Source organism: Ranitomeya variabilis, chromosome 7 (genome assembly GCF_051348905.1).
Source record: "Ranitomeya variabilis isolate aRanVar5 chromosome 7, aRanVar5.hap1, whole genome shotgun sequence".
NCBI lineage: Eukaryota > Metazoa > Chordata > Amphibia > Anura > Dendrobatidae > Ranitomeya > Ranitomeya variabilis.
The window spans coordinates 119430642-119456133 of record NC_135238.1 but is presented as its reverse complement, the minus strand read 5'-3'; the positions used below and the strand labels follow the sequence as shown (position 1 = coordinate 119456133).

General features: G+C 43.4%; 1 protein-coding gene across 2 annotated transcripts in view; it reads right to left on the bottom strand.

The window, feature by feature from the left end:
- LOC143786355 (transient receptor potential cation channel subfamily M member 2-like) overlaps window positions 1-25492 on the bottom strand; it is a 1952850-nt gene that overhangs the window by 65744 nt on the left and 1861614 nt on the right. For both annotated transcript variants that reach the window (XM_077275686.1, XM_077275685.1), the window contains one exon: window positions 10780-10896. In XM_077275686.1, the coding sequence (XP_077131801.1) occupies window positions 10780-10896 (117 nt within the window). The remainder of the gene's footprint in view (window positions 1-10779; window positions 10897-25492) is intronic.

Genomic DNA, 25492 nt, shown 5'->3' with positions numbered 1-25492 from the left:
GTAGGCATGGCCAGGGGCGTTACGTCTCCATCACGGCACACTGGGTTAATGTGGTGGATGCAGGGTCCACAGGGGACAGTAATATTGGGACAGTTCTGCCTAGCCCACGGTCTAGGAAACAGTTGGCTGTAGGCGTTCGTCCCCCCTCCTCCTCCTCGTCTTCCAGCAGAAGCGAGAGCTCGTCCACAGACCGCAGTCGCACGACCACTCCATCCGCAGCTGCCACTGTTGCACACAAGGTGTCCAATTATGGAACAGCTAGTGGCAAGCGTCAGCAGGCTGTATTGGCAATTAAGTGTTTGGGCGACAACAGACACACGCGGGAGTTCTGTCCGAGTTCTTGCAGCAAGAAACTCGGTCATGGCTGGGCACTGTACATCTTGAGGCAGGCAAGGTAGTGAGTGATAACGGAAGGAATTTTATGGCTGCCATAGCCCTTTCACAACTGAAACACATTCCTTGCCTGGCTCACACCTTAAACCTGGTGGTGTAGTGCTTCCTGAAAAGTTATCCGGGGTTACCCGACCTGCTGCTGAAAGTGCGCAGACTTTGCTCTCACATCCGCCGTTCGCCCGTACACTCCAGCCGTATGCAGAACCATCAGCGGTCTTTGAACCTTCCCCAGCATCGCCTAATCATCGACGTTGCAACAAGGTGGAACTCCACACTGCACATGCTTCATAGACTGTGCGAACAGAGGCGTGCTGTTATGTATTTGTGGGAGGATACACATACACGGGCAGGCAGTTGGATGGCAGATATGGAGTTGTCAGCTGTGCAGTGGTCGAAGCTCCAAGACCTGTGTCAAGTCCTTCAGTGTTTTGAGGAATGCACACGGCTGGTTAGTGCAGACAACGCCGTAATAAGCATGAGCATCCCCCTAATGCGTCTGCTGATGCAAAGTTTGACGCACATAAAGGAACAGGCTTCTGCAGCCGAGGAGGAGGGAAGCCTTGATGACAGTCAGCCATTGTCTGCTCAGGGAAGTCTACAGGACGAGGTGGCGGGCGAAGAGGAGGAGGACGAGGAGGATGATGGGGATGACTATTTTTTGGATGAGGAAGCTTCTCAGGGGGCAATAGAAACTGCTGGCGGTGCAAGGCTGGATTCAGGGTTTTTGAGGGAGACAAGTGACGTTGATTTGCCAGAAAGTGCTCCTCAACCCAGCATATGCACTGACTTGACAACTGGAACATTGGCCCACATGGCGGATCATGCCTTGCGTATCCTCAAAAGGGACCCACGCATTATAAAAATGATGACAGATGACGATTACTGGTTGGCCTGCCTCCTTGATCCTCGCTATAAAGGCAAATTGCAAAATATCATGCCACATGAGAACCTCGAACAGATATTGGCAACCAAACAAGCTACTCTTGTAGACCGTTTGATTCAGGCATTCCCAGCACACAGCGCCAGTGATGGTTCTCACACGAGCTGCAGGGGGCAACAGGGCAGAGGTGTTAGATGTGCACAGATCAGAAGTGGCATAGGACAGAGGGGTTTTCTGACCAGGTTGTGGTGATTTCGCAATGACCGCAGACACGACAGATACAGCAGCATCCATTCAAAGTGACAGGAGACAACATTTGTCCAGTATGGTTACTAACTATTTTTCCTCCATTACCAATGTTCTCCCTCAAAAGTCATTCCCCTTTGATTACTGGGCATCCAAAATAGACACCTGGCCTGAATTGGCTGAATATGCATTGCAGGAGCTTGCTTGCCCAGCAGCTAGTGTGCTATCAGAAAGAGTATTCAGTGCTGCTGGTTCAATCCTGACCGAAAAAAGGACTCGTCTGGCTACCCAAAATGTTGATGATCTAACCTTCATTAAAATGAACCACTCATGGATTTCAAATTATTTTGCCCCACCTTTCCCGGCTGACATCTAGCTTTCCTGTAAAAAGGTCTTGCTTTGGGACTGGTGTTACTGACTGTTCCAATCTCTTAATTTGCAGCTGCTGTTTGTCCAGCATACGACATGTTTACACCTCCCTAAATGGCCTAACTTTCCCCACGGGGCCGTGGTCTCGCCACTTGTCGCAAGCACCCGTCAGTGTGCCGTTTGTCTGAAGAGGTGGGTGTGCCCACTTTTGGTCGATGGCACTGGCACTGGGTCCCTCATAGTACAATGAAGTGTCTCTGGCGATGGTGGCGTGCACCCAACGTCAGACACACCGTTGTAACATGAGGAGCCCTGGGCTTGTACCGCCGGCCAGGAGAGAGTGTCCCCACACAAGGTCAAACATTGCTCTACCACTTGCAAATTTATTTGTCGCTGCTCCACCACTGTTTAGTCTATGCGCTGAAATCCTTCCATGCCTGGCACAGACAATAACAATTTGTTGACATGTATGATGCTAGTTAAAATAGTCATGGGCCCTGTCCTACATTTACATCAGTAAATACTTGGCGCCAAATTACAATGTTTGAAAGTCAGCATAGGAGCACACCCCTGTACCTAAGTATGCCACCCTTTTTTTTTTTGGTTTTGGTTTTGTTTTTGTTTGGGATACATTAACATCAATTTAGGTTTTGGGACTCGGAGTACTTACTGTGTCAGACACTCCTTCCAATTGACCTCCGCTGACCACACCAATGCTGCCTGTGTACCCCTGTTGCCAAATTTAAGCTGCATAGAGCCTATTTTAATATTTTGGGCCTAGAAAGTCTGTCTGCGGTCCCTCCTTCCAATTGTCCTCCACTGACCACACCAATGTTGCCTGTGTACCCCTGTTGCCAAATTTAAGCTGTATAGAGCCTATTTTAATATTTTGGGCCTAGAAAGTCTGTTTGCGGTCCCTCCTTCCAATTGTCCTCCACTGACCACACCAATGCTGCCTGTGTACCCCTGTTACCAATTTAAAACTGCATAGAGCCTATTTTATTATTTTAGGCCTAGGAAGTCTGTCTGCGGTCCCTCCTTCCAATTGTCCTCCACTAACCACACCAATGCTGCCTGTGTACCCCTGTTACCAATTTAAAACTGCATAGAGCCTATTTTATTATTTTAGGCCTAGGAAGTCTGTCTGCGGTCCCTCCTTCCAATTGTACTCCACTGACCACACCAATGCTGCCTGTGTACCCCTGTTGCCAAATTTAAGCTGCATAGAGCCTATTTTATTATTTTAGGCCTAGGAAGTCTGTCTGCGGTCCCTCCTTCCAATTGTCCTCCACTGACCACACCAATGCTGCCTGTGTACCTCTGTTACCAATTTAAAACTGCATAGAGCCTATTTTAATATTTTGGGCCTAGAAAGTCTGTCTGCGGTCCCTCCTTCCAATTGTCCTCCACTGACCACACCAATGCTGCCTGTGTACCCCTGTTGCCAAATTTAAGCTGCATAGAGCCTATTTTATTATTTTAGGCCTAGGAAGTCTGTCTGCGGTCCCTCCTTCCAATTGTCCTCCACTGACCACACCAATGCTGCCTGTGTACCTCTGTTACCAATTTAAAACTGCATAGAGCCTATTTTAATATTTTGGGCCTAGAAAGTCTGTCTGCGGTCCCTCCTTCCAATTGTCCTCCACTGACCACACCAATGCTGCCTGTGTACCCCTGTAGCCAAATTTAAGCTGCATAGAGCCTATTTTAATATTTTGGGCCTAGAAAGTCTGTCTGCGGTCCCTCCTTCCAATTGTCCTCCACTGACCACACCAATGCTGTCTGTGTACCCCTGTTACCAATTTAAAACTGCATAGAGCCTATTTTATTATTTTAGGCCTAGGAAGTCTGTTTGCGGTCCCTCCTTCCAATTGTCCTCCACTGACCACACCAATGCTGCTTGTGTACTCCTGTTGCCAAATGTAAGCTGCATAGAGCCTATTTTATTATTTTAGGCCTAGGAAGTCTGTCTGCGGTCCCTCCTTCCAATTGTCCTCCACTGACCACACCAATGCTGCCTGTGTACCTCTGTTACCAATTTAAAACTGCATAGAGCCTATTTTAATATTTTGGGCCTAGAAAGTCTGTCTGCGGTCCCTCCTTCCAATTGTCCTCCACTGACCACACCAATGCTGCCTGTGTACCCCTGTTGCCAAATTTAAGCTGCATAGAGCCTATTTTATTATTTTAGGCCTAGGAAGTCTGTCTGCGGTCCCTCCTTCCAATTGTCCTCCACTGACCACACCAATGCTGCCTGTGTACCTCTGTTACCAATTTAAAACTGCATAGAGCCTATTTTAATATTTTGGGCCTAGAAAGTCTGTCTGCGGTCCCTCCTTCCAATTGTCCTCCACTGACCACACCAATGCTGCCTGTGTACCCCTGTAGCCAAATTTAAGCTGCATAGAGCCTATTTTAATATTTTGGGCCTAGAAAGTCTGTCTGCGGTCCCTCCTTCCAATTGTCCTCCACTGACCACACCAATGCTGTCTGTGTACCCCTGTTACCAATTTAAAACTGCATAGAGCCTATTTTATTATTTTAGGCCTAGGAAGTCTGTTTGCGGTCCCTCCTTCCAATTGTCCTCCACTGACCACACCAATGCTGCTTGTGTACTCCTGTTGCCAAATGTAAGCTGCATAGAGCCTATTTTATTATTTTAGGCCTAGGAAGTCTGTCTGCGGTCCCTCCTTCCAATTGTACTCCACTGACCACACCAATGCTGCCTGTGTACCCCTGTTGCCAAATTTAAGCTGCATAGAGCCTATTTTATTATTTTAGGCCTAGGAAGTCTGTTTGCGGTCCCTCCTTCCAATTGTCCTCCACTGACCACACCAATGCTGCTTGTGTACTCCTGTAGCCAAATTTAAGCTGCATAGAGCCTATTTTAATATTTTGGGCCTAGAAGGTCTGTCTGCGGTCCCTCCTTCCAATTGTCCTCCACTGACCACACCAATGCTGCCTGTGTACTCCTGTTGCCAAATGTAAGCTGCATAGAGCCTATTTTATTATTTTAGGCCTAGGAAGTCTGTTTGCGGTCCCTCCTTCCAATTGTCCTCCACTGACCACACCAATGCTGCTTGTGTACTCCTGTAGCCAAATTTAAGCTGCATAGAGCCTATTTTAATATTTTGGGCCTAGAAAGTCTGTCTGCGGTCCCTCCTTCCAATTGTCCTCCACTGACAACACCAATGCTGCCTGTGTACCCCTGTTACCAATTTAAAACTGCATAGAGCCTATTTTATTATTTTAGGCCTAGGAAGTCTGTCTGCGGTCCCTCCTTTCAATTGTCCTCCACTGACCACACCAATGCTGTCTGTGTACCCCTGTCACCAATTTAAAACTGCATAGAGCCTATTTTATCATTTTAGGCCTAGGACGTCTGTCTGCGGTCCCTCCTTCCAATTGTCCTCCACTGACCACACCAATGCTGCCTGTGTACCCCTGTTACCAATTTAAAACTGCATAGAGCCTATTTTATTATTTTAGGCCTAGGAAGTCTGTCTGCGGTCCCTCCTTCCAATTGTCCTCCACTGACCACACCAATGCTGCCTGTGTACCTCTGTTACCAATTTAAAACTGCATAGAGCCTATTTTAATATTTTGGGCCTAGAAAGTCTATCTGCGGTCCCTCATTCCAATTGTCCTACACTGACCACACCAATGCTGCCTGTGTACCTCTGTTACCAATTTAAAACTGCATAGAGCCTATTTTAATATTTTGGGCCTAGAAAGTCTGTCTGCGGTCCCTCCTTCCAATTGTCCTACACTGACCACACCAATGCTGCCTGTGTACCCCTGTAACTAATTTAAAAATGCATAGAGCCAACTTTTTAAGTTAACACATACTACCTTTGTCTGTCTGCGGCGCCACTCAATCACGCTGTCCTCCACTGAAAAAGCTGAACTTCAACCTTCAGGCTCTCATTAAGTAGTTGTTTATATAAGACAGCAGTTGCCCTACTACTTTGGTTGGGGCCTAGTAACGGTGTCTGCCGCTCCTTGGTGTTCTCCTCCAGGTTTCCTTGTCTGAGCTTCAACCTTCTGGCTCTCAAAGTATTTTTAAATGTGACACTGCAGTTCCCCTACTACTTGGGTTGGGGCCTAGTAACGATGTCTGCCGCTCCTTGGTGTTCTCCTCCAGGTTTCCTTGTCTGAGCTTCAACCTTCTGGCTCTCAAAGTATTTTTAAATGTGACACTGCAGTTCCCCTACTACTTGGGTTGGGGCCTAGTAACGGTGTCTGCCGCTCCTTGGTGTTCTCCTCCAGGTTTCCTTGTCTGAGCTTCAACCTTCGGGCTCTCATTAAGTATTTTTAAATGTAACACTGCAGTTGCCCTACTACTTGGGTTGGGGCCTAGTAACGGTGTCTGCCGCTGCTTGGTATTCTCCTCCACTGAACAAAGCAGTGCCGCCTGTTTCCTACTGTTAGCAATTTAGAACTGCATTTAGCTTAGTTACTTATTTGGCCCTACTCACTGTGTCAGCCTCTCATTACAGTTGTCCTCCACTGAACAAAGCAATGCCGCCTGGTTAGTCCTGTTACCAATTTTGAACTGCATTTAGGCCACTTTATTATTTGGGCCTAGATCTGTGTTTCCTCCTCATCCTGCCCATTGCCCAGCCACTGCTAGATTAGCCCGCTGGTACATTGACCCAGACCACTACATTCCCCTTGCACTCTACACAGCCTGAATCTGACCCTGCTGAAAGTCTGGTTCCTCTTTCCGCATACTATTCCACCTTACACCGGGACAATGAGGAAGGTGCAGGTGAAAGTGCAGGTTCCTTCATCAGGTGGGGGGGCCCACTCTTTGGCGACGTCACTGGCACAGGGCCCCTCATAGTACGCAAAAGTGTCGCTGCCGGTGGGAGGCGCCCCCGCCGTGCAAACACACCGCCGTACTGTGAGGGGCCCTGTGCCAGTGCCAATGCGAACGAGTGGGACCCCCTGCTTGCTCAGGATCACAGCACTTGCAACGTTGCAATACTTACCTCTAACTGCTCCACCGCCGTGACGTAGTCCACGTTTCCTGGGCCCACTGAAAACTTGAACCAGCCCTACCCCCCACAACTTTAGCCAAATGACCACCCAATTTTCAATGGCTACCTATTATTGTAAGGTAAATTAAGATTGACAAGCTTAAGTAACAATAATTGATGGTTTTGGCATTAAAATGGGCACTGTAGGTGTTTTCCTGGCCTCCACTCACTGACGACTATGCTTCCCCATTGACTTGCATTGGGTTTCGTGTTTCGGCCGAACAACGACCCCGACTTTTCAAGAAGATCGGCCGATTTCACTCGACTCGACTTTTGACAAAGTCGGGTTTCGCAAAACCCGACTCGACCCCAAAAAAGTAAAAGTCGCTCAACCCTACTGTAGACTATCATTCCATGGACTTTTTTGCATCTATGTGACATGAGAGCCAGACCGATGTATTTTCTCCACCCAAAAAGGATTTCTCTGAGATCTCCATTTAAATTATCGGAGTGGTGGGCTGAATTCATTTTCTTTCTCTTGTTTCAAAGAACACCGGTTTAAAATAAAAATATAACACAAATTGTAAGCTGGTAAGACTAAAAATGATGTTTCAGGTGTTTTAAGAGTAAAAAGCAGTGTAAAATGAAAATATACTATTAATTAATTAAAACTTGCTAAGGTGAAAGTAATGGTTTGGCTGTAATCACTCTGAGGCCGGGGTCACACTAGTGATGAATACGGACGAGTGCTATGCGATAAAACATCGAACAGCACTCTGACCAGTATTCATCCATGGGGCAGCTCGTTTTTAATCTCGGCTGTTTACAATGTGCGAGTGAAATCACATCGACATTCGGCCGAGTCTCAGCTCACTCGCACCCATATAAGCCTATGGGTTATAATTTTTGACAATTATGACGAAAAGTATGAGTCACACAGCAATGCCTAAAGGGAACCAGTTAGCACATTTTTACATATGAATTTTGTAAAGTACCTTTCTCTCAGTAAAAATTATATTTTTGCAGAAATGTAATATGCCAGTCATGAGTAATCTATCCTACTATCCAAATGCAAAGTAGTTTGTAAGTGCACCGGAGATGTGCTCTTGGAAAAAGCTATCACCGATGCATTTCCATTATGATTTGTTGGTCATCTGTGCTAGATTTATCATGACTTGTATATAGATATAGATAGAAAAAAGTATAATTTATATTGGAGGACTAACCCTTACACAACTATGCCACTACTTCCATACGTAAACATTTGCTGACTGGTTATTTTTAAGAAAAATTTCAATATACTTAATTTAGCAAATTTCTATTTTATGGATAAAAATAAACAGTAATGATTTAGAAATGTTCAGTTTTAATTTTCTGCATTATTTTAGAGTAGACATCGATGTCAGACTCCCCCTGCTTGGTGTGGGTTCCGGCGCTGAGCCCGCACCTTTCCGGGCACAAGTCAGCTGAAATATACAGCAGACATGTGCCCACAACAGCCACGGGTGGAATCGTGATCCACTTGTGGCTGTTAACTAGTTAAATGCCGCTGTCAATCTGTGACAGTGGCATTTAACTTCCACTTCCGGGAAGCGCGCCAGAAATCCCACATATCGGTGACCCGTCACGTGATCGCGGGTCTCTGATGGGTTGGCATGACAACCAGAGATCTCCAGCAGACCTCTATGGTTGTCATAGACAGATTGCTATGAGTGCTGCCCGGTGGTCAGTGCTCATATCAAGTGAGCAATTCTGCTACATACACCGTGTTCCACATTATTATGCAAATTGGATTTAAGTGTCATAAAGATTTAATGGTTTTGTTTTTCAAATAAACTCATGGATGGTATTGTGTCTCAGGGCTCAATGGATCACTGAAATCATTCTTAAACACATGTGATAATTAGTTTTCCAGGTGATTTTAATTAAAGGAAAACTACTTTAAAATGATGTTCCACATTATTAAGCAGGCCATAGTTTTCAAGCAACATGGGAAAGAAAAAAGATTTATCTGCTGCCGAAAAGCATCAAATAGTGCAATGCCTTGGTCAAGGGATGAAAACATTAGATATCTTAAGCGTGATCATCATACTGATAAGAGATTTGTGGCTGATTCTGACCACAGACGTGTTAGTGCTGTTAAAGCAGAATGATGAAGGTTTCTGCCAGGCAAGTTCATCCGATTAAGAGAGCAGCTGCTAAAAAGCCATTACAAAGCAGCAAACAGACATTTGAAGCTGCTGGGGCATCTGGAGCCCCTCGAACCTCAAGGTGTAGGATCCTTCAAAGGCTTGCTGTAGTGCATAAACCTACTTTTCGGCCACCCCTAACAGTGTTCAGAAGCAGAAACGGTTGCAGTGGGCCCAGACATACATGAAGACTAATTTTCAAACAGTCTTGTTTACTGATGAGTGTCGAGCAACCCTGGATGGTCCAGATGGATGGAGTAGTGGATGATTGGTGGATGGCCACCATGTCCCACCAAGGCTGCGACGTCAGCAAAGAGGTGGAGGAGTCATTTTTTTAGGTTCCTGAAGGTGTGAAAATGACCTCTGCAAAGTATATAGAGTTTCTGACTGACAACTTTCTTCCATTGTACAAAAAGCAGAAATGTGCCTTCAGGAGCAAAATCATTTTCATGCTTGACAATGCACTATCTCATGCTGCAAAGAATACCTCTGAGTCATTGGCTGCTATGGGCATAAAAGGAGATAAACTCATGGTGTGGCCACCATCTTCCCCTGACCTCAACCCTAGAGAGAGCCTTTGGAGTATCATCAAGCAAAATATCTATGAGAGTGGGAGGCAGTTCACATCAAAACAGAAGCTCTGGGAGGCTATTCTGACCATGCAAAGAAATACAAGCAGAAACTCTCCAAAAACTCATAAGTTCAATGGATGAAAGAATTGAGAAGGTGATATCAAAGAAGGGTTCCTATTTTAACATGTAACTTGGCCTGTTAGGAAGTTTTGGAGTTAAATAGCTTTTTTGTTCAGTGAATGTGACCTCCCAATGCTGCAAATTCATCAAATGAGCATTTTCCGTTCTTTAAAACATATCAAATGTTTAGAAATTCTACTGTGCATAATAATTTGGAACAGTGCATTTGGAGTTTTTCTTCATTTTGGAGATTATTCTGTTATCATTGGGAGGTTTCTTCAATAACATTCGTTGCATACTCTGAGTGATGACTTTTATTAGACTGACTGTCATTTGCACCGACCATTTAGGAAAATCCGAGAAAAATATAATTTGCAAAATAATTTGGAACATGGTGTACAGGCGATCTGATCATCACCTGTATGTAGCAGAGAGATCAAGGTACTGCAGCTTAAGCCTTCACCCAACCCGAGATCACAAAAAAATGGAGATGCTACAGGTCTCGGAAGATGGCACTTTTTTTTAAACAAACTTTAGAATTGTTTTCACCACTTAAAAAAGAACTTAGACATGTTTGGTTTCTATGAACTCATAATGACCTGGAGAATCATACTGGCAGGTCAGTTTTAGCATTTAATAAACATGGTAAAAAAAAGAAAAAAAAAACTGTGGAATTGCACTTTTTTGCAATTTCACCGCACTTGGAATTTTTTTTCCCGTTTTCCAGTACACGACATGTTAAAACCAATGGAGTCATTCAAAAGTAGAACTGGTCCCAAAAAATAAAAAAAGTTATGACTCTGGCAAGAAGGGGAGCAAAAACCGAAATGCAAAAACAAAAATACTTCTGGTCATTAAAGGTTTAAAATTCAAGGTGCCTTTCCTACAGTACTTTATTAGCTATGCTGCTATTGACACATTCTTTCTGCGTATATATATATATATATACACATATATATATATATATATATATATATATATATATATATATATATATACACATATATATATATTTATTTTTACCTTACCTGACTTAATTCTTTTAATAATGGGTCATCATGTCTTTCAAAATGAAGGCTTAATGCAGTGGTTTCTATCCAAGCATTGTCTGTATTCCTTGGATCATCCACATACCCTTTGTAGACCTGTAATAACAATAAATTATGCATTATGGCTAAAATAATAAACTAAAATCAATTATTCATTATGAGTAAAACGCTTTCATTTAGCTACTCTTGCTCATAAAATTTCATAACTGTTTTGTTATTTGTACTTATTTAATTTTCTATTATGACATTGACCCCTTAAACTTGTTATCTGGCCTTACGATACAAGTCTGCAGTCACTGAGTGCTGTGAAGATTTTCCAGTGCCAGAGCCGATGGCCGTCAGTCATGTGACTCCAAGAATGCGATTTGCTTACTTACTGCAACATTCCATCTACACTGTACCCGACCTCAGTCAAAACACTTGCATTAAGCAAGTCCACGCCCATCTACTTGGCCTGTGTATGCAAATAACATACTTGCAGTCACGCACCTGCTGCTCCCGCCACCGGCAGCGGAGAATCCTCACAGTACACAGTGTATGCAATGTGAGGGTTCAAAACTCAGTCATGTAGAGTGACTGCAATCTTGTCACCTAATGCCAGACAACCCCTTTAATGATAAGGACTATTTGGGATGGAGCAATAATACCATCCAAGTAATTGTGCTACTGGTTTTTCATAAAATATCGTACTTTTGAATGCCTGATATTAGTGATGAGTAAACATGCTCGAATAAGGTGTAATCTGAATATCTTTATCCAAGAAGTATCAAGTATCAAGCATGCCGAGATGAGGAGACTTAAAGCCGCAATGCTCCTCTGGGTAATATGCTAATTATGCAAAATTGTCTCTTCGGAGTGGAAGAAAGCTAGAACTCTAGTGCCACCTATTGGAAGGTAGCAATCCTACAAGTCAATGTTGACCCTTTAACAAACCTTATCACATGGCATGTTTAGCATGTCGATCTCCGCAAGGAGAAATGATACTTCTTGGATAAAGGTCTGACGCCTCTCACCTAGCCAAACCAGATTTCCCTTTGCACTGATGAGAGTACCCCGAAACACAGTGTCAGCAAATTGAGATTCTGGTTTGGCTATTATCCTAAGTCATGTGACAAGGCTCGTTAAAGGGCCAACATTGACTTGAAGGATTGCTACCTTCCAATTGGTGGCACTAGAGTTCTAGCTCTCTTCCTCTCTGAAGAGACAATTTGCATAATCTGAATATCTTTGGCATGCTCGGATACTATGTTCGAGTCCCTGCGGCTGCATGTCTCGTGTCTGTTTGACAGCCGCAACAAATGCATGGATTGCTGGTTTGTTAGGTAACTCCTAAGCATGCTTGGAAAACACTTTGTCTGAGCACGTTCATTACTCACTAGTAGGGTTGAGCGACTTTTATTTTTATAGGATCGGGTCGGGTTTCTCAAAAGTCGGGTCGAGTGAAATCGGCCGATCCTGTAAAAAAGTCGGGGTCGGGGTCGGCCGAAACACGAAACCCAATGCAGTGCAATGGGATACTATGGTTCCCAGGGTCTGAAGGAGAGGAAACTCTCCTTCAGGCCCTGGGATCCATATTAGGCTACGTTCACATTTGAGTTGTGCGCGTCAGCGTCGGCGCCGCAACGCACAACGCAAACAAAAACGCAGCAAAACGCATGCACAATGCTGCGTTTTGCGCCGCATGCGTCCTTTTTTTCATTGATTTTGGATGCAGCAAAAATGCAACTTGCTGCGTCCTCTGCGCCCGGACGCGGGCGCCGCAGGGACGCATGCGGCGCAAAACGCAAGTGCGACGCATGTCCATGCGCCCCCATGTTAAATATAGGGGCGCATGACGCATGCGGCGCCGACCGCAAATGTGAACATAGCCTTAATGTGTAAAATAAAGAGTCAAAATAAAAAATATTGATATACTCACCCTGTGACGCGCCCTGGTTGTAACTGCCAGCCTCCGTTCATAAGAATGAGCGCTTGAAAGTCCTTAGATGACGTCGCGGCCTGTGACTGGTCGCGGAGCGGTCACGTGACCGCCACACGACCAATCACAAGCCGCGACGTCATCTAAGGTCTTTCAAGCGCTTGAAAGACCTTAGATGACGTCACGGCTTGTGATTGGTCGCGTTGCGGCACGTGACCGCTCCGCGACCAATCACAGGCCGTGACGTCATCTAAGGACTTTCAAGTGCTCATTCTTATGAACGGAGGCTGGCAGTTACAACCAGGGCGCGTCCGAGGGTGAGTATATCAATATTTTTTATTTTGATTCTTTATTTTACACTTAAATATGGATTCCGCTACCGATTCCCGATATCGCAAACATACCGGAACTCGGTATCAGAATTCCGATACCAGATTCAGAAGATCGCCGACCTCATGGCCGACCCCACACAGGGGTCGGGTCAGGTTTCATGAAACCGGACTTTGCCAAAAGTCGGCGACTTCTGAAAATGGCCGACCCATTTCGCTAAACCCTATTCACTAGTTGATATGTTTTGAACTCAATAATAAAAACTTGAAATTTGCAAAAAATATGGAAAAATGTGAACTTTCAAACTTTAAATGTCTGTTCTTAAACTCGATAGTCATAGCATACCAAACAAAGAATACTTAACATGTATTAAATGTTTAATTTAGGTTGTTCATGATTTTTATACATCCTCTTATTTAGGGGGGGGCATTAGATGGTTTATAATTTAAGCAGCATTTTTTCATCTTTTCGATAAACTTTAAAAATGTAGTCTCCTAGGGACTGTTTAATAAATTAGAACATATCCATAAATCACTAGATATTAAAAAGTGCACCCTTAAAGTATTCAAAAATAGTATTTAGAAATTTATCCTTATTCAGCTAACCTTAGCGCTTACCGAAGAAGCTGCAGTGGGAACCCGGATGCCTGGAGCGCTCCAGATCAGGTGTCCGGCACTGCAGCTACATGTGTCACGGCTGTGTGACAGTCATAACACACAGGCTCTCCATGCATGCGTTGTGACAGAGAAACAGCCGTGAGACTTGCAGCTGCGGCACTGGGCACGTGATTATCAGAGTGCTCCAGGCATCTGGGTTCTGCTGCAGCTTCTTCGGTAAGCGCTATAGCTTGCCGAATAAGGAGAGAGCAGAACAAATTCGCTCATGCCCACTTAGGAAGCTTGGTGCTTTACAGGCGTTAATGCAAAGTGGAATTAAAAGAAAAATTAAGCTTATTTTCTAATAAAATAGTCTATACATTTTTCATTTAAAAAAGGAGTAAAAGAAGAAAAAATACCCCACAACTTCACAAGAAATATGCTATGTGTTCTCATGTTTTACTATTTTAGCAAATGACAAAGGTCAGAAAGGAAGGAGCTCTATTTAGCTTTTCCTACAGATAAGCTTTTATTAATTTGCATTACTCGACAGCAGGTACTAAACAGTGTGACAGCGGTTATGTTCTGCTCTGTATACTGTTTACCAGGACCGCCATCAGCAGGGCCGGCCAGAACGTATAGGCGAACTAGGCAGTCGCCTAGGGCGCCGACCCTAAGGGGGCGCCAGAGAAAAAATAGAAAAAATTATAAAAAATCTTTTCAAAAGGCAAAAGGTGTATGGAGCGGAGCTGAATGTTTATGAGGTGTATGGAGCGGAGCCGTGTGTATGAGGTGTACGGAGCGGAGCCGTGTGTATGAGGTGTACGGAACGGAGTTGTGTGTGTATGAGGTGTATGGAGCGGAGCTAAATGTGTACGAGGTGTACGGAGCAGAACAGCGTGTGTACGAGGTCTATGGAGCGGAGCGCGTGTGTACGGAGCGCAGCCGCGTGTGTAGGAGTAGCTATGTGTGGCCATTATACAGTACGAAGTATCATGTACAGCCAATATACAGTATGGAGCATCATGTGTGGTCATTATACAGTATGGAGCATCATGTGTGGCCATTATACAGCATGGAGCATCATGTGTGGCCATTATACAGTATGAAGCATCATGTGTGGCCATTATACAGTATGGAGCATCATGTGTGGCCATTATACAGTATGGAGCACTGTGTGGCCATATTTTTTTGTTTATAATTATTCTTTATGAAACAGTGTGATCAGCAGTGCTAAATGGGTGTGGTTGGGACGTGGATATGGGTGTGGCTAGTTATGAATGGGTGTGGTCAGAGGCATGGCCTAAAATTTGCCGCTGCGCAAACTTTGTCCCTCTTTCCCATCTTCAAATGTTGGGAGGTATGTTAAAAGTAGTAGGGGCGCAACAAAATAGTTTTGCCTAGGGCGCCGTAATCTCTCGGGCCGGCCCTGGCCATAAAGGGCATTACTGCCATGATTGGCATATGGGGACCGATGAGCAGAGGGGGTCTGCATCGGGCCCCATCTCTTCTGCTCATCAGGCCTCAGCGGCAGGCTTCTGTCGGTGCAGTAACTGAACCTGAGTCTAAGACGGGCCCGCACAGCAATAGTTAAAATCTGCCAGACAATCAGAGGCTGGCAGCTGATGTCAGCACACATCATATGACATCCTTGCCATTCGCTGGCGAGTCCGCGCTTGAAATACCTGGAGGGAACATTACCACAGGAACATGGCCAGGTAAGGAGAAAGTTTTTTTTATTTTTATTGAAAGCAGCAAGCTGCAATATGTTTCAACGGCATGATGAAGACACATGGACCATGTGTCTCCATCCTGCCCGGGGCAGAATGGAGACAGGGGCAGAATGGAGACACGGGGGCAGAATGGAGACACGGGGGCAGGATGGAGACACGGGGGCAGGATGGAGACACGGGGGCAGGATGGAGACACTGGAGCAGGATGGAGACATGGGGCAAAATGGAGGCACAGTGATGTATTTATTTTATTTTTTGAGGATATTGTTTTAAATAAGGGAGGCGGTCCTGTTACTGTGCAGAGCGACACTTTGTCACTTTTTTCTTCATCTGGTATAGTTTAGCAGTTGCGAAAAAATTAAGTAATGTGTTCTGCAAGCGGTGCTCTAGATAACTGCATTATTTCCTACAGAGTCGAGCCCTGGCTGGAAGAAGTGATGGCGGTCTGTGCTGGATGAAGATAAAAAGCGAGATGAAGGACTTCACCTAGAGACATCGCTGGTGAGTCAGGGTGTCTGTAACTATATACAGCGGTCCTGTGTACAATGTCACCAGTGATCACTGTATTACCTTTACACTGACACTATATACAGAGCTCCTGTATATAATGTCATTTATCACTGTATAACTTGTACAATATATACAGCGCTCTTGTGTATAATGTCATCGGTGATCACTGTATTACCTGTACACTGACACTGTATACAGAGCTCCTGTGTACAATGTCACCGGTAATCACTGTATTACATGTACACAGACACTGCATACTAAGTACAGATCTTCTGTGTACAATGGCACTTGTGGTGATATTAGTATTGTGTTTTTTTCTTAATAATCAGTATTATAGTAATCAGTCACTATGTGGTGGTAATATATTGTCCGGCCATGGTGTGGCGGTATTTGTTCCTTGTATGTTGTATTATAGGTCACTATGTGGTGGTAATATGGTGTCTGGTCATGGTGTTGTGGATTTTGTCTCTTGTATGTGATATTATTGGTCATTTTAAAAATTTTAAAAGAAATAAAAATATGCCAAAATTGTATTGGGTATTTTAACAAATGTTTAGTAGGTTAGAGTAGAATAGGGCCTGGCCAAAAGAGTCTACCTTGTCGTGGTGGTGGCTTAAAAATTATTTTGGCCAAAACAAAAGCTGCTGGCTCTATGTGTGATCTGGTGAAGGGAACTGTTAATGTGTGATTGGTGAGAAGTGGAGTTTTTCCAGGAGAGAGCGGTGGGACTGTGGACAGTTCGAGGGGTGGAGCCTGGGCAGAGTCTCAAAGGGGCCCCGAAACTTTTGCCAGTATGGGGCCCTGAAATTCCTAGTGGCAGCCCTGCTGTTTACATCTGGATTCTGCAGGAGTGAACAACAGTTGATCAGGTTTGGGGGCCAGAACATCCACTGATCTGATATTGAAAACCTATCCCAAGCTCATCCCCATGATAGGATATCAATATCACAGTAGTGGAAACATCCTTTAAATCTGGCTAAAGGCCATGCAGAACAAACACTAGATGGATGATTCACTCATTGCCTAACAATACTGCACTTGTGGCCCATTGCACTAGAGATAAAACACTTAGGCAAAAAAAATGGCAATTACAGTTAAGGAAAAAATAATAAAAATAAAATAAAGTGCTAAATTGTACCAAAAAACTTTACAATTTTACTAGTTAGAAACATTTCAATATGGTAGATCAGTTTTACCCTGGATTGTTCATTTGCAGTTTCTGTTAGGCAGAAGAATGTAGCAGATTAAGCTCCAAAAATTAGCAACTACAATTTGAGTTGGGCAATTGTATGGAGGATTATTTATATTGAAAAGTTGATTTAGTTGTCCTTTTTCCTGTGTGTGAATGCTGCATAAATTGCAAAAAAAAAAAAAATCATACAGTACCTCACGAAAGTGTGCAATTTTTTTCTGATTAACAAGTAGCTTCCTTTCTATCACCAAAAATAAGCCCCTTCAAAAGTTAAAGATATGACTAATCCACATTCTATTCATCTCAGTAAATCTCTGGCTCTCATTATCCAATGCTTCCAATGTTCCTTGCCAGGACGCACTATTCATCTCAGTAAATCTGTGGCTCTCATTATGCAATGCTTACAATGTTCCTTGCCAGTCTGTGCGTCCCGGTCCCTCCCAGCATTCAGGAAATGAAGCTGGGTCAGTCACTGAATACTGCGGGTAAATGCAGCTGCAGGTAATCTGCTGAATGGTCATTTCCTGTGGGTTGAGATGGACTCGGAAGCAAAAAGCTGCTTCAGTACACCAGTAGCAGAGAATCAGTGGGGTGATCAGAATTAGGATTATATATGATTAAAAATCCGACACTCAAAATAAGTGTAGCTCATTCATACAGGTAAGCGATATTTAAACAAAATTTGATGTTTCCTTCTCACTGAACTTCATCAGATATACGCATCTCTCCGTCACGATTACTCGATACGGCCATATTACAATTTGACTCATTTGTCCTATACTGTGTATACTTGATGAAGGTCAGTGAGATTGAAACATCACATTTTGTTTATACATCTTACTTATATGAATAAACTGCATCAACTTTGAGTGCTTGATTTCTATTTACATACTTCATGGGATGGGGACCATATCTGTGCACCTAATAGCTGACGGAGTGTCGTACTTAAGTTATACAGAATTAGGATTGGTGATATTTTTAACTTTCAAAGAGACTTACATTTTGGTGAAAGAAAGTAAAACTATCTGGTTATCACTTGAGTCAAGAAGGAATATGAAATCTGACTTGTTTGTTAACTGACTGAGGAAATATCATGTTAGGAAGTATCATCGTATTTGCGATATACACTACCATTAACTTCCAGAATGCTGGACAAAGGAATTAAGCACATACATACAAAAAACGCACACAAGCAATTTCAATATACGTTTTTAAACACGAGTTGCATACTATACGTAAAAAAACTACTGCCGTTGACAAATGAAGGTTTAGGTCATGGCAAACTATTAGAATTCAGCTCTTACTTGTTCAAAGCTGATTTGAAAATATACTGTAATTAATCTATGTTGCTGTGGTCAATAGTTTACTGCATAAGGCAGATTTTGAGTACAATGCACCTTAAATTGAATAACAAACAATTAGATATTGCCTGGTTGGTGTTTCAAGAGAAAACATTATTACAATTATTTCACTGTGTCAGGGAACAGCCAGGGGATCGCAGAGATATCCCTCCGTTTGCCACCAATATGTCAGGGAACAGTTGGGAGTTCTCGCAGAGATCCACAGCTGTCTACTTTTTTTCACAAACCAGCACAACACAATTATGCATTTGTCTGACAATTGATGGACGAGGACAAGGCTGCTTTCGAAACTAAGAAAGTTATTGGGCACTTCTCAGTTAACGTACAGTACACAAACATCCAATTCCAATGCATGGAATATACAGTGGGGAATTATGTATTTGATACACTGTCGATTTTGCAAGTGTTTCCACCTTCAAAGAACTGTGAGGTCTGTAATTTTTATTATAGGTACTAGTGATGAGTGAGAATACTCATTACTCGAGATTTCCTGAGCATGCTCGGGTGGTCTCTGAGTATTTTGGCGTGCTCGGAGATTTAGTTTTTGTCGACCCAGCTGCATGATTTTCTGCTGCTAGACAGCTTGAATACATGTAGAGACTGCCTGTTTGTTATGCAATCCCCACATGTCTTGAAGCTGTCAAGCAGCCGCAAATCATGCAGCTGCATCGAGAAAAATTAAATCTCCGAGCAAGCCAAAATACTCAGACAACAAGAGCATACTCGGGAAATCTCGAGTAACAAGTATACTCGCTCATCACTAGTAGGTCCACTTCAACTGTGAGAGAGAATCTAAAAATAAAATCCAGAAAATCACATTGTATGATTTTTACAGAAGTAATTTGCATTTTATTGCATGAAATAAGCATTTGATAGAATAGAAAACAGAGCTTAATATTTGGTACAGCAATGACAGAGGTAAGACATTACCTGTAGTTCTTGACCAAGTTTGCACACACTGCAACAGGGATTTTGGCACACTTCTCCATACAGATCTTCTCCATATTTTTCAGGTTTTGGGGCTGTTCCTGGACAACATTGAGTTTCAGCTCTCTTGAAATATTTTCTATTGGGTTCAGGTCTGGACACTTGCTAGGCCACTCCAGGACCTTGAATGCTTCTTACGGAGCCAATCCTCAGTTCCCCTTGGTGTGTGTTTCAGGCAATTGTCATGCTGGAAGACCCAGGAGCGACCCATCTTCAATGCTCTTACTGACAGAAAGAGGTTGTTGCCAAAAATATCTTGAAACATGACCCAATCCATCCTCTCTTCAATACAGTACAGTCATCTTGTTCCTTTTGCAGAAAAGCACCTCCAAAGGATGTTGCACCCATCATGATTCATGGTTGAGATTCTGTGCTTGGGGTTGTACTCATCATTCTTCCTCCTAACACGATGAGTGGAGTTGATACCAAAAAGTTCTATTTTGGTCTCATCTGACAACATGACTTTTACGCATGCCTCTTCTGGTTCATCCAGATGTTCACTGGTGAATTTCAAATGGGCGTGGACATTTGCTGGTGCGAGCAGGAGGACCTTGCTTGCTCTGCAGGATTTTAATCCATGACGGCGTAGTGTTTTACCAACAGTAATGTTTGAGACTGTGGTCCAAGCTATCTTCAGGTCATTCACAATGTCCTCCTGTGTAGTTCTGGGTGGATTGCTGACCTTTCTCAAAATAATCCTTATCCCACAAGGCGAAATCTTTCATGGATTCCCAGGAAGATTGACACTCATCTTGTGTTTCTTCAAATTTCTAATAATTGTGCCAACAGTTGTTGCCTTCTTAGCAAGCTGCTTGCCTCTTCTCCTGTAGCCCATCCCAACCTTGTGCAGGTCTACAATTTTGCCTCTTGTGTTCTTAGCTTTTTGGTCTTGGCCATGGTGGAGAGGTTGGAGTGTGATTGAGTGTGTGAACAGGTGTCTTTATATGGGTAATGAGTTCAAACAGGTGCAATTAATATAGGTAATGAGTGCAGAGTAGGAGGGCTTCTTAATGAAAAACTAATAGATCTGTGAGAGCCAGAATTCATGCGATTGATAGGTGATCAAACATTTATTTCATGCAATAAAATGCAATTTAATTAAATAAAAATCATACAATGTAACTTTCTGTTTTTTATCTTTAGATTCGGTCTCTCACAATTGAAATGTACCTACGATATAAATTATAAAAATGACAGACCTCTCCATTCTTTGTCAATGGGAAAGCTTGCTAAATCATTAGTGAATCAAATACTTATTTGCCACATTATATATATATATACAGTACAGACCAAAAGTTTGGACACACCTTCTCATTTAAAGATTTTTCTGTATTTTGTAAATTCACACTGAAGGCATCAAAACTATGAATTAAGACATGTGGAATTACAGTTATATGATAAAGTTTGGGCACCCCTATTAATCTTAAGCTTAATGTTTTATAAAAATTGGTTTTTTTTGCAACAGCTATTTCAGTTTCAGATATCTAATAATTGTTGGACACAGTAATGTTTCTGCCTTGAAATGAGGTTTATTGTACTAACAGAAAATGTGCAATCTGCATTCAAACAAAATTTGACAGGTGCATAAGTATGGGCACCCTTATCATTTTCTTGTTTTAAATACTCCTACCTACTTTTTACTGACTTACTAAAACACTTTTTTTGGTTTTGTATCCTCATTGAGCTTTGAACTTTATAGCCAGGTGTATGCAATCATGAGAAAAGCTACTTAAGGTGGCCACTTGCAAGTTGTTCTCCTGTTTGAATCTCCTCTGAAGAGTGGCATCATGGGCTCCTCAAAACAACTGTCAAATGATCTGAAAACAAAGATTATTCAACATAGTTGTTCAGGGGAAGGATACAAAAAGCTGTCTCAGAGATTTGACCTGTCAATTTCCACTGTGAGGAACATAGTAAGGAAATGGAAGAACACAGGTACAGTTCTTAAGATAATACAAAAGAATACACCAGCGCTACCTCCCCAGAGTCACTGAGCTGCAGGAACCAAGACAGAAAAGGGGCTATAACTGTCAGAGAGTAATTACAATATGAAAAGAAACTGGGTCCGCGCTACAGTGCTATAGAAACAACTAGGAATATGCACTCAATACTTCACTTAGATAATGCACAATGTAACAGTAGAGTAAATAGCAGAAGGATGAATGCTGCACTGCCCAGCACCACACAGGACACCAAGTATGTACATATAAAAACCCCACTGGTCAGGGCTGCGACCTAGAACCAGGATCAGAGATGTGCCTGGAAAGCCAGTGAGTAAATGCCACACTCACCGTTGTATTCCAGTACCCGGTAGGTGGTGATAGATGTAGGTCCGGTTAGGTGGTGTCCGTCGGGCTGGTGTGCGGACAAATGGACGGGCGAGCAGGGAAGAGTAACCGCAGAGCAGCGTGCCGTGCGGGAGCTGCGTAGAGCCAGGGACAACTCCGGCCGGTAGCGTCCCTGGATACGAGCGGGAACCAACCGAGGGAGGAGCTCGCTGGCACAGGGCTCAGCATGTGACGTCACTGAGCTCAGAGAAGGTACGGGGTGTCACAGGAATCAAACCGACGCGTTTCGAAGGAGCTGCGTCCTTCTTCATCAGGGTTACTGATCACGGAGAATGCCCCGATGTTTAACCCCCCAAGGTGTCACTCAAGATGCCCGGCCCGCCCAATAAACCCGCTGCTAAGACGGTGTCCAATGGAAGTGCTGGCAATATAAGGTGTATTCAGAAATATGAGAAGCATGGCCCACAAAACCATATATTAAATGGAGTAATATAGACCTCATAGAAGTTTATGGAGATTACAGGTTGTGTAGAAACAACCTGAATGTGTTTCACTTATGGTCGAGTTAATGGGGCAATGCTGCTTCAATAAATTAAGTGAAATTTAGTAAAATAAATAAAAGCAAATCTTTAATGTATAAAAGGTACAGGTACAGTTCTTGTTAAGGCCAGAAGTGGCAGGCCAAGAAAAACATCAGAAAGGCAGAGAAGAAGAATGGTGAGATCAGTCAAAGACAATCTTCTGACCACCTCCAGAGAGCTGCAGCATCAACTTGCTGCAGATGGTGTCACTGTGCATCGGTCAACTATACAACGCACTTTGCACAAGGAGAAGCTGTATGGGAGAGTGATGCGAAAGAAGCCGTTTCTGCAAGCACGCCACAAACAGAGTCGGCTGAGGTATGCAAAAGCACATTTGGAGAAGCCAATTTATTTTTGAAAGAAGGTCTTGTGGACTGATGAAACTAAGATTGAGTTGTTTGGTAAAAAAAAAGGCGTTATGCATGGCGGCAAAAAAACACAGCATTCCAAGAAAAACACTTTCTACCCACAGTAAAATTTGGTGGAGGTTCCATCATGCTTTGGGGCTGTGTGGCCAATGCCGGCACCAGGAATCTTGTTAAAGTTGAGGGATTCATGGATTCCTCTCAGTATCAGCAGACTCTTGACAATAATGTTCATGAATCAGTGACAAAGTTGAAGTTACGCAGGGGATGGATCTTTGAGCAAGACAATGATCCAAAACACCGCTCCAAATCTACTCAGGCCTTCATGCAGAGGAACAATTACACTGTTCTGGAATGGCCATCCCAGTCCCCAGACCTGAATATCATTGAACATCTGTGGGATCATTTGAAGAGGGCTGTCCGTGCTCGGCGACCATCAAACTTAACTGAACTGGAATTGTTTTGTAAAGATGAATGGTCAAAAATACCTTCATCCAGGAACTCATTAAAAGCTACAGGAAGTGACTATAGGCTGTTATTTTTGCAAAAGGAGGATCTACTAAATATTAATGTCACTTTTCTGGTGAGGTGCCAATAATTATGCACCTGTCAAATTTTGTTTGAATGCAGATTGCACATTTTCTGTTAGTACAATAAACCTCATTTCAAGGCAGAAACATTACTGTGTCCAACAGTTATTAGATATATGAAACTGAAATAGCTGTTGCAAAAGAAACAATTTTTATAAAACATTAAGCTTAACCCCTTCATGACCGTGGGATTTTTCGTTTTTCCGTGTTCGTTTTTCACTCCCCTCCTTCCCAGAGCCATAACTTTTTTATTTTTCCGTCAATTTGGCCATGTGAGGGCTTATTTCTTGCAGGACGAGTTTTACTTTTGAACGACATAATTGTTTTTACCATGTCGTGTACTAGAAAATGGGAAAAAAATTCCAAGTGCGGTGAAATTGCAAAAAAAGTGCAATCCCACACTTGTTTTTTGCTTGGCTCTTTCGCTAGGTTCACTAAATGCTAAAACTGACCTGCCATTATGATTCTCCAGGTCATTAAGAGTTCATAGACACCTAACATGACTAAGTTATTTTTTACCTAAGTGGTGAAAAAAAATTCCAAACTTTGCTAAAAAAAAAAAAAAAAAATTGCACCATTTTCCGATACTCGTAGCGTCTCCATTTTTCATGATCTTGGGTCGGTTGAGGGCTTATTTTTGCATGCCGAGCTGGCGTTTTTAATGATTCCAATTCGGTGCAGATAAGATCTTTTGATCGCCCGTTATTGCATTTTAATGCAATGTCGCGGCGACCAAAAAAACATAATTCTGGCGTTTCGATTTTTTTTCTCGTTATGCCGTTTAGGGATCAGGTTAATGCTTTTTTGTATTGATAGATCAGGCGATTCTGAACGTGGTGATACCAAATATGTGTAGATTTGATTTTTTTTTATTGATTTATTTTGATTGGGGTGAAAGGGGGGTGATTTAAACTTTTATATTTTTTTTATTTTTTTCACTTTTTTTTCACTTTTTTTTTTAACTTTTGCCATGCTTCAATAGCCTCCATGGGAGGCTAGAAGCAGGCACCACTCGATCGGCTCTGCTACATAGCAGCGATCATCAGATCGCTGCTATGCAGCAGAAATGCAGATGTGCTGTGAGCGCCGACCACAGGGTGACGCTCACAGCTGCCAGGGATCTGTAACCATAGAGGTCTCAAGGACCTCTATGGTTACCATTCTGCAGCATCGCCGACCTCCGATCATGTGATGGGGGTCGGCGATGACGTCATTTCCGGCCACCCGGCCGGATGCGGTAGTTAAATGCCACTGTCTGGGTTTGACAGCGGCATTTAACTAGGTAATAGCGGCGGGTGAATCGCGATTTCACTCGCCGCTATTGCGGGCACATGTCAGCTGTTCAAAACAGCTGACATGTCCCGGCTTTGATGCGGGCTCACCACGGAGTCCTGCATCAAAGCAGGGGAGCTGACATCAGACGTACTATCCCGTCCGATGTCAGTAAGGGGTTAAGATTAATAGGGGTGCCCAAACTTTTTCATATAACTGTATATACTTAACAGAAACGTGTGAAACAACTGTAAATGTCTTATATTCTAGGTTCTTCAAAGTAGCCACCTTTTGCTTTGATGACTGCTTTGCACACTCTTGGCATTCTCTTGATGAGCTTCAAGAGGTAGTCACCGGAAATGGTCTTCCAACAATCTTGAAGGAGTTCCCAGAGATGCTTAGCACTTGTTGGCCCTTTTGCTTTCACTCTGCGGTCCAGCTCACCCCAAACCATCTCGATTGGGTTCAGGTCTGGTGACTGTGGAGGCCAGGTCATCTGGCGTAGCACCCCCATCACTCTCCTTCTTGGTCAGATAGCCCTTACACAGCCTGGAGGTGTGTTTGGGGTAATTTTCCTGTTGAAAAATAATTGATGGTCCAACTAAACGCAGACCGGATGGAATAGCATGCCGCTGCAAGATGCTGTGGTAGCCATGCTGGTTCAGTATGCCTTCAATTTTTAATAAATCCCCAACAGTGTCACCAGTAAAGCTCTCCCACACCATCACACCTCCTCCTCCATGCTTCATGGTGGAATGACATGTAGAGTCCATCCGTTCACCTTTTCTGCATCGCACAAAGACATGGTGGATGGAACCAAAGATCTCAAATTTGGACTCATCAGATCAAAGCACAGATTTCCACTGGTCTAATGTCCACTCCTTGTGTTGTTTAGCCCAAACAAGTCTCTTCTGCTTGTTGCCTGTCCTTAGCAGTGGTTTCCTAGCAGCTATTTTACCATGAAGGCCT